The following is a 14887-nucleotide window of genomic DNA, read 5'->3' on the forward strand; positions in this document are numbered from 1 at the left end:
TTACTTTTTATCATAAGAGTGTCTAGTATGTTCCTTCCACTTGATTTTATCAATAAATCCATTTACCTTTCATAACCTTGAGTAAAGAGCATTGCACTTATGAACTTGAGTTGTTTTTCGACCACATGCTGTCACATTGCTAAGCCTTTTTATTGGCATGTCATAAAAAAAGCAATTACAGTACTTTAGTGAACAAAAAACTTTCGGTGACATATTTTCATAAGCCTATAAAATATATATTTTTTTTAATAATTATGTTCAGAACATACCTTGTACAGAATTAAAAATGTAAAACATAATAGTAGAAAGGCTTTTAAAAATCAGAAAATACTTATGGGTCATTACATGTATTCCTATAAACTGCACATATTTTTATACAATGCAGCTATATCATAAAAAAGTGGGTCAATTTAAGAGATGACAAGTGATAAGTACATATTCAAAAGAAAAATAAATACATTTAAAGGGATAGGAAAGTCAAAATGAAACTTGCATGATTCAGATTTTTTTATAACACATTTTAAAGTTATGTATATTTCCACTCCCCTTGCACCATGTGATAGCAATCAGCCAATCACAAATGCATATACGTATAGTCTGTGAATTCTTGCACATGCTCAGTAGGATCTGGTGACTCAAAAATTGTAAATATAAAAGACTGCACATTTTTTTAATGGAAGTAAATTGGAAAGTTGTTTAAAATGACATGCTGTATCTGAATCATGAAAATTTTATTTAACCTGAGTGTCCCTTTAAGACATTTTCAAATTCACTTCTATTTTCAAATGTACTTCATTATCTTGGCATTCCTTGTTGAAAAAGATTATGCACATAATATATCCTTCACTAGTTCAAGCTAGCTGCTGATTGGTGCCTGCACACATTTGTCTTTTGTGATTGGCTACCTAGATGTGTTCAGGTAGCTGCCAGAAGTGCAATGCTGTTCCTTCAGCAAAGGATAACAAGAGAATGAAGCAACGTTGATAATAGAAGCCAATTGAAAAGTTGTTTAGAACTGTATGTTCTATCCAAATCATGAAAGAAAAGTTTTGGGGTTTCCTGTCCCTTTAAAATTATAAAAATGATTTTTTATTACTAAAAATGTACTAAATAAATCCAGAACGTTTCCTGTTGCGTAGATTCCATGAGTGCGAAAAGATCCTTTCCTGAAGCACTCACTATACTTTTTCCAGCTTGGGAACCTCTAACTATTTTGCATTTGGAGCATAAGATGGAGAATGTTTTAATGGTCATTTAAAAATGTGCTTTGATATGGCTTATATTACATTTTTGAAGGATGAAACAGTCTACAACTATTTTAACAACTTTTATTTGTATGGTTTACATTTAACCGAAATATATCTGAATTAAAAAATATTTGTAACCTTTTCAGGACAGACGCATCCGTCCACGTTTGGATCATAAACCAAAAAGGAAGCACATGATTGTCACTGCGATCATTTGCTTCAAAAACAGATCTTTTTGGCCCCTGGGGAACTTCCTACGTTGTTAGTCACGTTCTCCAGTCGGATCAATCGGGCTTTGTACACATTTGGGAGCAGGACGCAGCAAAAGTTAGGACATTCCATGCTGTCCTAAAAGTGTTAAAGCCCAGCGCTTTAAGAACAACATAGAATATTCTAAGGGCGTCTAGAGGTTAATGTCACACACAACATGATAAACACATACTTAAAAATATCTAGGATATTCTGATATTGAATGCCTAAAATTCTTAACAAATAAAATAGAAACATGTATACAGTTGTGAACGTGTTGATAAATGCTTGTCAAAAGCTGGAACTTGTTTTATTGTACAAGAAATATTAAATTGTTCAATTCTGAAATAGAATATACATATTTTTGCCTTGTATAATGCTAATACATTTGGTTGTATATTGTGGTATTTCATAGTTACAATAAAAGCTTTTTATTTAATATTAATTAAATTACAATTTATTTGTACAATATCAAAACTAATTTTGTAATTTAATAATTGAAAAAAAATAATACTTAAATAGCTATGCTGTCTGGGGCAGTCTACGCCACCCCCCATATCAGTTTTTAGACACAGGCATTGTATTTCACCTGAGTTCATAGCTTCTAGGCATGCTGCAGCAGATAATCCCTATGCACTTTCCATTCTACCAAAACAACAATAGATATAGATACAGCCATAGAAGGAAATGTGTGGGGGAAGTTAGAGCTTTACAATTCAGAAACTAAAAAGAAAGGGTTAATGGCGAGGCACTGCAGTATAAGGCCTAGATTTGGAGTTTGGCGGTAAAAGGGCTGTTAACGCTCCGCGGGCTTTTTTCTGGCCGCACCATAAAATTAACTCTGGTATCGAGAGTTCAAACAAATGCTGCGTTAGGCTCCAAAAAAGGAGCGTAGAGCATTTTTACCGCAAATGCAACTCTCGATACCAGAGTTGCTTACGGACGCGGCCAGCCTCAAAAACGTGCTCGTGCACGATTCCCCCATAGGAAACAATGGGACTGTTTGAGCTGAAAAAAAACCTAACACCTGCAAAAAAGCCGCGTTCAGCTCCTAACGCAGCCCCATTGTTTCCTATGGGGAAACACTTCCTACGTCTGCACCTAACACTCTAACATGTACCCCGAGTCTAAACACCCCTAACCTTACACTTATTAACCCCTAATCTGCCGCCCCCGCTATCGCTGACCCCTGCATATTTTTTTAACCCCTAATCTGCCGCTCCGTAAACCGCCGCAACCTACGTTATCCCTATGTACCCCTAATCTGCTGCCCTAACATCGCCGACCCCTATATTATATTTATTAACCCCTAATCTGCCCCCCTCAACGTCGCCGACACCTGCCTACACTTATTAACCCCTAATCCGCCTCACTAACCCTATCATAAATAGTATTAACCCCTAATCTGCCCTCCCTAACATCGCCGACACCTACCTTCAATTATTAACCCCTAATCTTCCGAGCGGAGCTCACCGCTAATCTAATAAATGTATTAACCCCTAACGCTAAGTCTAACCCTAACACTAACACCCCCATAACTTAAATATAATTTACATCTAACGAAATTAATTAACTCTTATTAAATAAATGATTCCTATTTAAAGCTAAATACTTACCTGTAAAATAAATCCTAATATAGCTACAATATAAATTATAATTACATTGTAGCTATTTTAGGATTAATATTTATTTTACAGGCAACTTTGTAATTATTTTAACCAGGTACAATAGCTATTAAATAGTTAAGAACTATTTAATAGTTACCTAGTTAAAATAATAACAAATTTACCTGTAAAATAAATCCTAACCTAAGATATAATTAAACCTAACACTACCCTATCAATAAAATAATTAAATAAACTACCTACAATTACCTACAATTAACCTAACACTACACTATCAATAAATTAATTAAACACAATTGCTACAAATAAATACAATTACATAAACTAGCTAAAGTACAAAAAATAAAAAAGAACTAAGTTACAAAAAATAAAAAAATATTTACAAACATAAGAAAAATATTACAACAATTTTAAACTAATTACACCTACTCTAAGCCCCCTAATAAAATAACAAATCCCCCCAAAATAAAAAATTCCCTACCCTATTCTAAATTAAAAAAGTTACAAGCTCTTTTACCTTACCAGCCCTGAACAGGGCCCTTTGCGGGGCATGCCCCAAGAATTTCAGCTCTTTTGCCTGTAAAAGAATAAATACAATACCCCCCCCCAACATTACAACCCACCACCCACATACCCCTAATCTAACCCAAACCCCCCTTAAATAAACCTAACACTAAGCCCCTGAAGATCTTCCTACCTTGTCTTCACCATACCAGGTTCACCGATCCGTCCTGGCTCCAACATCTTCATCCAACCCAAGCGGGGGTTGGCGATCCATCATCCGGTGCTGAAGAGGTCCAGAAGAGGCTCCAAAGTCTTCCTCCTATCCGGCAAGAAGAGGACATCCGGACCGGCAAACATCTTCTCCAAGCGGCATCTTCGATCTTCTTCCATCCGGTGCGGAGCGGGTCCATCTTGAAGCAGGCAACGCGGATCCATCCTCTTCTTCCGTTGTCTCCCGACTAATGACCGATCAGCCAATAGAATGCGAGCTCAATCTGATTGGCTGATTGGATCAGCCAATCGGATTGAACTTGATTCTGATTGGCTGATTCCATCAGCCAATCAGAAAATTCCTACCTTAATTCCGATTGGCTGATAGAATCCTATCAGCCAATCGGAATTCGAGGGACGCCATCTTGGATGACGTCCCTTAAAGGAACCGTCATTAGTCGGGAGACAACGGAAGAAGAGGATGGATCCGCGTCGCCTGCTTCAAGATGGACCCGCTCCGCACCGGATGGAAGAAGATCGAAGATGCCGCTTGGAGAAGATGTTTGCCGGTCCGGATGTCCTCTTCTTGTCGGATAGGAGGAAGACTTTGGAGCCTCTTCTGGACCTCTTCAGCACCGGATGATGGATCGCCAACCCCCGCTTGGGTTGGATGAAGATGTTGGAGCCAGGACGGATCGGTGAACCTGGTATGGTGAAGACAAGGTAGGAAGATCTTCAGGGGCTTAGTGTTAGGTTTATTTAAGGGGGGTTTGGGTTAGATTAGGGGTATGTGGGTGGTGGGTTGTAATGTTGGGGGGGGGGGTATTGTATTTATTCTTTTACAGGCAAAAGAGCTGAAATTCTTGGGGCATGCCCCGCAAAGGGCCCTGTTCAGGGCTGGTAAGGTAAAAGAGCTTGTAACTTTTTTAATTTAGAATAGGGTAGGGAATTTTTTATTTTGGGGGGCTTTGTTATTTTATTAGGGGGCTTAGAGTAGGTGTAATTAGTTTAAAATTGTTGTAATATTTTTCTTATGTTTGTAAACATTTTTTTATTTTTTGTAACTTAGTTCTTTTTTATTTTTTGTACTTTAGCTAGTTTATGTAATTGTATTTATTTGTAGCAATTGTGTTTAATTAATTTATTGATAGTGTAGTGTTAGGTTAATTGTAGGTAATTGTAGGTAGTTTATTTAATTATTTTATTGATAGGGTAGTGTTAGGTTTAATTATATCTTAGGTTAGGATTTATTTTACAGGTAAATTTGTTATTATTTTAACTAGGTAACTATTAAATAGTTCTTAACTATTTAATAGCTATTGTACCTGGTTAAAATAATTACAAAGTTGCCTGTAAAATAAATATTATTCCTAAAATAGCTACAATATAATTATAATTTATATTGTAGCTATATTAGGATTTATTTTACAGGTAAGTATTTAGCTTTAAATAGGAATAATTTATTTAATAAGAGTTAATTTATTTCGTTAGATGTAAATTATATTTAAGTTAGGGGGGTGTTAGTGTTAGGGTTAGACTTAGCTTTAGGGGTTAATCAATTTATTAGAATAGCGGTGAGCTCCGGTCGTCAGATTAGGGGTTAATAATTGAAGTTAGGTGTCGGCGATGTTAGGGAGGGCAGATTAGGGGGTTAATACTATTTATTATAGGGTTAGTGAGGCGGGTTAGGGGTTAATAACTTTATTATAGTAGCGCTCAGGTCCGCTCGGCAGATTAGGGGTTAATAAGTGTAAGGCAGGTGTCGGCGACGTTGAGGGGGGCAGATTAGGGGTTAATAAATATAATATAGGGGTCGGCGGTGTTAGGGGTAGCAGATTAGGGGTACATAGGGATAACGTAGGTGGCGGCGCTTTGCGGTCGGAAGATTAGGGGTTAATTATTTTAAGTAGCTGGCGGCGACGTTGTGGGGGGCAGGTTAGGGGTTAATAAATGTAATATAGGGGTCGGCGGGGTTAGGGGCAGCAGATTAGGGGTACATAAGTATAACGTAGGTGGCGGTCGGCAGATTAGGGGTTAAAAATTTTAATCGAGTGGCGGCGATGTGGGGGGAGCTCGGTTTAGGGGTACATAGGTAGTTTATGGGTGTTAGTGTACTTTAGGGTACAGTAGTTAAGAGCTTTATGAACCGGCGTTAGCCAGAAAGCTCTTAACTCCTGCTATTTTCAGGCGGCTGGAGTTTTGTCGTTAGAGCTCTAACGCTCACTTCAGAAACGACTCTAAATACCGGCGTTAGAAAGATCCCATTGAAAAGATAGGATACGCAATTGACGTAAGGGGATCTGCGGTATGGAAAAGTTGCGGCTGAAAAGTGAGCGTTAGACCCTTTAATCACTGACTCCAAATACCAGCGGGCGGCCAAAACCAGCGTTAGGAGCCTCTAACGCTGGTTTTGACGGCTACCGCCGAACTCCAAATCTAGGCCTAAATTTGCAGGTAAAGTAATTAAAGTACATATAATTATATTTTGTCTCTATCCCAACTTGTTTTATGTCCCTTTAAGGGGTGAATGACAGGTAAATTGAAACATTTCAATTCCCACCATTAAAGGGACAGTCTACACTAAAATTGTTATTGTTTAAAAAGATATATAACGCCTTTACTACCCATTCCCCAGCTTTGCACAACCAACACTGTTATATTAATGTACTTTATTTAAACCTCTTTTCTAAGCTTCTTATCACATGCTTTTGTATTTGCTTTTCACAACAGGAGACTGCTAGTTCATGTGGGCCATATAGATAACATTGTGCTCACAACCAAGGAGTTATTTAAGATTTAGCACAACACATTAGTAAATGCAAGTCAATAGATAAAAAAAATTATTCATGTGATCAGGGGGCTGTCAGAAGATGCTTCGATACAAGGTAACCACAGAGGTAAAAAGTATAATAATATAACTGTGTTGGTTATGCAAAACTGGGGTATGGGTAATAAAGGGAGTATTTTTCTTTTAAAACAATAAAAATTCTATGAACAGTGAATGCGGAAGGAAGCCTTAAATCAGAGATACAGCGGGTTAGAGCAGACCAGCATAAGGATACGAGCGCAAAAAGTGCTGCCACAACGAAAACCGAAATAGTGGTGAAGTATACCGAGCTAACTTGCTCTTGGTGATTCTACATAGCAAAGGGTATCGTTTTTTTTCAACCATAACTATTCTGAAGCAGTAGCATATTATAATTTTACCTACATCTACTGACTGTGTAAATCTAAAAGCCGTTGAGGGCTTCGATATCTGCTATTGTTCTGGAATAAGCAGAATATTCATTTTGGGAATCCCAATTTCACTCAGAAGATTCTTGGGATATTTTGTGTGTTTCTGAGCTTGCTAATGACCGTTTGTGTGATAACTAGCTTGTATAAAAACGTATAAAAACAAATTTAAAGTGACCAAATATATTATGTATCAATACTAGTCACAACCACCGGAGGTTTAATTTTATTTTGCAAATATAGAAATTGCATTTTATTTGAAATACGAATTGCATTTTGTTTGAAATTCCAATTGTTTTAATGGGTTTTTTTTGCCTGAATTTTGTATACACATGAGGTACCTAATCTTTTAAATATAAACATATATCTTTCTATATCCGACTGAATGTGGTTAGCTGTGTAGCGCCTCTTCTTTATTTTTTTATATTTTTAACCATTAGGATTACCTGCAGAGAATAATCCTATTAGCTGCTAATACCACCTCTCTGATTAACTGCTGAATATTTTTTTTTATTTGGATATCTATACATTTTTCTGCACATATTCAGCAGATACCAGAGCCGTATGGATATGTTTTCACTTAGAGAATCCATTTTTCTTGACATAGAAAATACAAATTTAGATATGACATCTGATGAGAATGACACAACGCTAATATTAGATAAATTAGAAGACACTATGACTAGAGAACTTAAACATAAAATTGAAGTCTCAATCGTGCAGAAATATATAAATAGAAACATAGTTCCCAGAGAATTGAGACTTATGAAAGAATGTAATTTTGAATTACAAAATGAACTGAGCATTGAGTGATATGAAACCCTTGAAAATGCCTCACTTAATCTAATGAAAATAATAATTAAATCTAGAAATATCACTTTGGAAGATTATAAAACACAAGTTGAAAATTACAAAAAGAATTTGATGCCACATAACAAAGATAACTTGTTCATCAATAGAAAGAAAGAACTAGTAGGACGTTTAAAAGATCTTAATAAGAACATAATAGAAGGTAAATTAAGGAAAGTAAATAGGGATGAGGGGGACTACTCCCATGAAATAAAAGAAAATTCTAATAAGAAAAATTGACTCAGAGGATAATGAACCATCAGATCTCCAAGAATCTGAAACTAACACAAACGAACATTTAAAAGTTTTCAAAAAAAGAAACAATAAAAAAGAGAAAGAAAATATAAAACAAAAGAAAGATGGAAACAGTAGATTCAATAGACAGGAATATGGTCATAACCATTACACAGGGAACAACCATCACAGATAACCATACATAGGTAACAGTTACTATAGGGGGCCATATAATAGAAACAATGTGGGTAACTCCCCGTATATAAGACCTGAAACACATAGAATTCAAGATTCCAAAAGATTTGAATACAGAGATTATGAAAACAACAGATACCACTATCATGATAGCAGAGAACATAGACACATAAAGAAATTACAACCAAAAACATAGAGAAAATCAGACTTGGCAAACCGATAGAAGTACTTATCTTCCAATAAAAAAACATGGATACCATAATACTTATAAACAAAAACATTTTGATTAGTCTGATTCATACTGGCGCACCCCCACTAGTAACAGATTTGCACCATTGAGAAATCAAGATCCTAATGAAATAGATGAAACTCCAATAGCAGGTACTTAAAATTATTTTTTAGAAAACCAAACACCAAATTCAAGGGGGGTGAAGAAACAGAGAGGAACAAGAGGAGGAAGAGTTGGAAGGAGAGAAACACAAGAGGTTGAGATAAAAGATGAAGGGATCGATAATCTAAGTAAAATAACACTAACAGAAACACAGAAAAAAGTCCTGAACAAAGGCCCTTACATTCGCTCCATCAACGAAGTTTAATAAATTTGATACTTTGATACATATCAATCAATATATCAGAAAATTGACACTTAAACAATATTTCCTGAAACATCCAGCTGATAATACTTTTAAAGAGCCCCATTGGAAATTAATAAATTGAATCAATTTATTAATACTAATTTAAAAGGGAAATCCACCTTTTTTCCAATCACTGAAAAGGGCGATAACTTGAAACTTTTTGAACAAAGAATAAAAAAAGATCTGGAATCACAATAAGACAGATACATCTATTTTAATTAGAACAAAGAAGAGAGCAAGACATTAAGGGAATTGAGAAGTAATAAAGGCATAGTCATAAAACAGGCTGACAAAGGAGACTACCCAATGACACTAACACTTACTGTAAATTAAAAGACAACCCAACAAAAATCTACCAACCAAAACTAAAAGCTATTCTAATAGAAGCAAAGGCTAGAGGTTTAATTCATGATAATGAATACAATTTTCTAGACATCAAATACCCCAGAATTCCGATCTTTTATTGGTTACCCAAAATACATAAATGTCTTAAAAATCCACCCTGCAGGCCAATTATTTCCGGAATTAATTCCCTCACAGCAAACATCTCAAAATTTGTTGACCAATTTCTACAGAAATACGTAGTGAGGTTAAAATCCCATCTAAAAGATTCCACACATTTCCTTAAAGAATTGAGGAACATAAACTGGTGTGAACAATATATCATGGTCACTTGCGATGTGGTGGCATTATATACAAACATAGACCATGATCTGGGGAAGAAGGCCATAAAATACTTTTTAGAGAGAGATAGTGACCTACCGACAGAACAAATTAATTTTATAATAGATTACATTGATTTTATTCTAAAAAACTATTTCCATTTTGATGGAAATTTCTACCTACAAAAAAGGTACAGCGATGGGTACCAAGTTCATGCCCAGTTATGCTAACTTATTTATGGGTTGGTTTCAGGAATTTTTCATCACCAACAGCCCCTGGAGAGCGAACTTGGTATCCTATAAAAGATTTATCGACTATATTTTTATCCTATGGAAAGGAGACAAAGAAATATTAGAGATTTTTTTAGAAGAGCTAAATGAAAATTATATAGGTCTGACTTTTACCAGTGAAGATAGTAAAGAAAGCATTTATTTCCTTGACATAGAAATAGACATAACCAATAATCCACTAACCACAAAAACATGATTTAAACCCATAGATGTAAACAATTATGTCCATATGGAAAGTTGCCATTTAGACAAATGGACTAAAAACATCCCAAAAAGTCAGTTTATTAGATTAAGGAAAAATTGCAATATGATAGAAGATTATGATGTTCAAGATTTGACTCTAAAACAAAGGTTTTTAGAAAGGGGATTTGAAGCAGGAGAAATAGATTTGACAATTAAAGAAATAAGAGATATAGATCAAATTCTGTATTCCGAAAATAATGAAAAAAGAAATAATACAGTTACTGACCAAAAATTAACAATACCATTTATAACCACCTACAACGAACAACCTACATACACCTACAACGAGTGTCACAAAATCATTTTGTGCAATATCACACATACTTTCATAGCACTCTCTGTATATGTATTGTGAAAAATAATACATCAAACTGTTCATTAAATAAATGAAACATAAGTTAATATATCTATTATGCCCAATAAAGGTTCAATGTGATCTCTAATATTTTCCCCTTAAGAGATTTTAAATCTTTTACTGATATCAAGTATTAACTAAGAATTGCAGAATTTAGCTAAGTGACTATGCAAATGCAATCAGGAAGGAGCTGGCGAGATAAGCCATTTGAACGGACATAACTCAATGAAGATCTATACCTTTAAGAGGTGGGACTTATAGGTAATTGAAATATGACCACTGCAAATGAATATAAAAGAACAGTGTTCATGGGGTAAAGCCATCTTGATAAAGGCCACCATAAGACTGAAACGCGTAGATGCACCCGATGAACCATTACCAGTTACTCTATATCAGAGCACTCTGAGAAGATTACACTGGCTTTTTACATTTCTGCAAAAGTACATTGGACACAAAACCCCAGTTCAAATTCGACACCGAAGGAGCTCGCTCCTAATTGGCTCATCCACTAAATGTGACCGCTGAATGCTGAAGGAAGCCTCAAATCGGAGATACAGCGGATCAGAGCAGACCCGTCTAAGGATACGAGCGCAAAAAGTGCTGCCACAACGGAAACCGAAATAGTGGTTAAGTATACTGGGCTAACTTGCTCTTGGTGAATCTACAGAACAAAATGTATTGTTTTTTCAATCATAATTATTCTGAAGCAGTGGCATATTATAATTTTACCTACATCTACTGACTGTGTAAATCTAAAAGCCGTTGAGGGCTTAGATATCTGCTATTGTTCCGGAATAAGCAGAATATTAATTTTGGGAATCCCAATTTCACTCAGAAGAGTGTGTTTCTGAGCTTGCTAATGACCGTTTGTGTGCTAACTAGCTTGTATAAAAACGTATAAAAATGAATTTAAAGTGACCTTATATATTATGTATCAATAATAGTCACAACCACCGCTGGTTTAATTTTATTTTGCAAATATAGAAATTGCATTTTATTTGAAATAAGAATTGCATTTCGTTTGAAATTTAAATTGTTTTAATGTTTTTTGCCTGAATTTTGTATACACATGAGGTACCTAATCTTTTAAATATAAACATATATCTTTGTATATCCGACTGAATGTGGTTAGCTGTGTAGAGCATCTTCTTTTTTTTTACATTTTTAATCATTAGGATTACCTGCAGAAAATAATCCTATTAGCTGCTAATACCACCTCTCTGATTAACTGCTGAATGTTTATCTTTTATTTACACTCAAAATTCTATTGTAGACTGTCCCTTTAACTATGCATTACAAAGGTCAAACCCAGTGAGTATCTCCTGGAAGAATAGCTGTGCAATGCATAGTTAATGCTGCATACAATTCACCTATAATAGGTGCACAGCTCTTCTTCAAGGATATACTCACTGGGTTTGGCCGTCGATAATGCATAGTTAATGAAAGATTTCAAACCACCTACAATTCAACTACAAATTATCTGTTTGTAAACAGAGCCCAATTGATCCTTGAAACATTCTGAAGGGCCCAATGGAAGAATTTACGTACACCAAGTATATTTAAAAAGAGACAACTAAGACCCTTAAGAACTCTTCATGGCATCAACTATTAAAATCATTTGGCTAGGGGAAAATAATTTTTTACAACAAACTAACTAAGCTCAGACAGCATGTTAGCTTACTCCATATCCACTAGTACCTCCATAGTTGCCTAGATTCTAAACTCATATTTATATATTATATCTATATGTGTATAATGTATATTATTATTGTTATTTATAATTATATATATATATATATATATATATATATATATATATACATACTGTAAATACACACACACTCCCTCAACGGTAAACAAATTGTTGGAGTCTTTTTCTTTCTCAAATCTTATTTTTTATAGAAAGAAAAGCATGAAGTTGAATCATAAAAGTGAAAATATATCTTAAAAAATATGATTGTAATGTTTTAAAGGGACAGTCTAGTCAAAATTAAACTTGACATCTTTTCACAGCTAGACAGTGCTAGTTCATGTGTGCCATATAGATAATTTTGTGCTCACTCATAAGTCAGCACTAACTGATTGGTTAAAATGCAAGTCTGTCAAAAGAACTAAAATAAAGGGGCAGTCTGCAGAGGCTTAGATAAAAAGTAATCACAGAGGAAAAAGTGTATTAATATAACAGTGTTGGTTATGCAAAACTGGGGAATGGGTAATAAAGGGATTATCTATCTTTTTATACAATAACAAGTCTGGAGTAGACTGTTCCATTAAGTAAAACAATTTTTTTTATTCCAACATTTTAAGTTTTACAAAAATATCAGCTGATCTTAAATGTATAGTCCTAGAACCTTTTTCCCAGACAATAAGTGCCATCTAGAAGTGGAATCTTATGTTGCACCATTATTGAAATGGCAGCTGGATTTTGTGCTATAACACCATTTTAACACATGTAATTCTAATACTCTGAGGTAACTAGAATCTAGGATGCTATGGGTTAAAAAAAATTCCTGATTAAATGTGAAATTCCTCCAAATTGCTCAAGTGAATTTACTGTATCCTCTTCCTACAATGTAGATCTGATACAAAACCACATGGTGCAGCACAGATATATTGCATGTGATAAAAGTGTGGGGAAAGAAACAATAACAACTCCATTGTACCTTCAGGTGCAATCTGAGCAGGCTGGAACTTCACAGTCGTCCATCTGACTAAACTCCCAGGCAAAAACAGGATCCAAAAAACTTGTATAGGCAGGCAAGTGTGTATAAAATAAAATCTATTTTACTAAAATAACAGCGACGCGTTTCTCAGCCATAGACAAGGCTGTTTTATCAGGCTTCAGTAAATATTTTTAACAGTTAAACACTTTTTTTTAAAGGAATATTTAACTATAAACCACTTTCCAATAATACAATTAAAGTGGCAAATTAAATGAATACAGTTCTTCGATAAATCACTGTAAACAAATTAAAGGGGAGACATTTTAAGGGTAAACTGTCCCTTTAACACATTAAAGGGACATAATGGTCAAAACTGAAATGTGCAGAAGAATATTTCAATTTTCAATAGAAGTGTTTTTACAATAGACTTGTATAAGCAAAAATGCTTCTAGTAAAAGTTGTGTTTTTGATGACATCAGACATCCCAACCTGCAAAAACTAATTTCAGGGAGGTGGCTTCACCCGCTACTGTGCCCCCCCCCCCCCCCCAGTTATATATTGGACACCTTGAAACCCTAAATAAGATAGAGACTTATCGCTAAAGTATCTTCCCACTAAAGTCACATTAAAAAAAAAATAGCTTTATTGCACAACCACATACAACAAACCTATTTTCCAGTGATCGTACGCTTGTTGAATGCTTAAATATTTTAGAATACAAAGTTTAATTACGTGCAGTAAATAAGGTAGTATTTGTGTTTTATTTTATTAAAATCAGGGGGGGCATTTTGGTTACTGATGCACGTTTTGAGGGTTCTATAACTTCCCAGCAACTAAAGGCATTCCTTAAAGAAACACTTTTCCGGATTTGGGCCACATTGGATCATGGTACTTGGAGTTTCAGGGAGATTGCATTCCATTTGCTGGCATCAGGGAGCTGCTATTACAATTAGGGAGACTCCCTGAACTTCAGGGAGAGTTGGGATGTCTGTGACATACACACAAATACCGTGCATGCCCCGTGCACCAGCATTCAAACTCCCCACCTTCTCATTTGCATATACCACTAAAACACTCACAACTTGCTACAAGTGTATTGCAAACATGCATGTCGATAAAACACTAGAAGCTTTTACTAGAAGCTTTTTTGCTTGTGACCAAAAGGTCCCTTGAAAATAAATATATTTTTTGTCAAAATGTTTTACCAACCACTATATAATCTAGGTTCACTTTAAAGACAAACGTTTTGCACAAGCAACATAGATTTAAACATTCTTTTATTCTGAAAATTAACAAAGGACTATTTTATGGTATCTCTATATTTCTCAAATGTGCACTCTGGGTCTTTAAATGAATAAAATATCATGTGTTACAATGAAATGGACACACAGGTTCCACAGCGTATTCTCACTGCAATTTAGTGCCCTCCTTGGTCAGCAAACTTTGCTATAATTGCTTCATTGTATGGATTCTCTTTGCCAAAAACTTCTGGCCATGTTTGTGTTACTTCTTTCCAAATGATATCTGCTCCTAGTGCTGATGCAATCTGTAAACCATAATAATTGAAAAAGTCAAGTTAGGACACTTTTTTTCCTTTCATATAAACTGGTTGATACTACAGAGGTTGAACTTTCATAAGGTCAACGCTATTTCCAAAATCTCACCATGAACTGGTGATGTTACCAATAGTG

General features: G+C 35.1%; 1 protein-coding gene across 2 annotated transcripts in view; it reads right to left on the reverse strand.

Moving 5' to 3' along the window:
• Positions 1 to 14456: 14456 nt before the first annotated feature.
• The window catches only part of AOAH (acyloxyacyl hydrolase), a 411773-nt gene continuing 411342 nt past the window's right edge, over positions 14457 to 14887 (reverse strand). For both annotated transcript variants that reach the window (XM_053714415.1, XM_053714414.1), the window contains exon 21: positions 14457 to 14742. In XM_053714415.1, the coding sequence (XP_053570390.1) occupies positions 14614 to 14742 (129 nt within the window). In that variant the 3' untranslated portion in view covers positions 14457 to 14613. The remainder of the gene's footprint in view (positions 14743 to 14887) is intronic.

Source organism: Bombina bombina, chromosome 5, assembly GCF_027579735.1.
Source record: "Bombina bombina isolate aBomBom1 chromosome 5, aBomBom1.pri, whole genome shotgun sequence".
NCBI classification, from domain to species: Eukaryota; Metazoa; Chordata; class Amphibia; order Anura; family Bombinatoridae; genus Bombina; species Bombina bombina.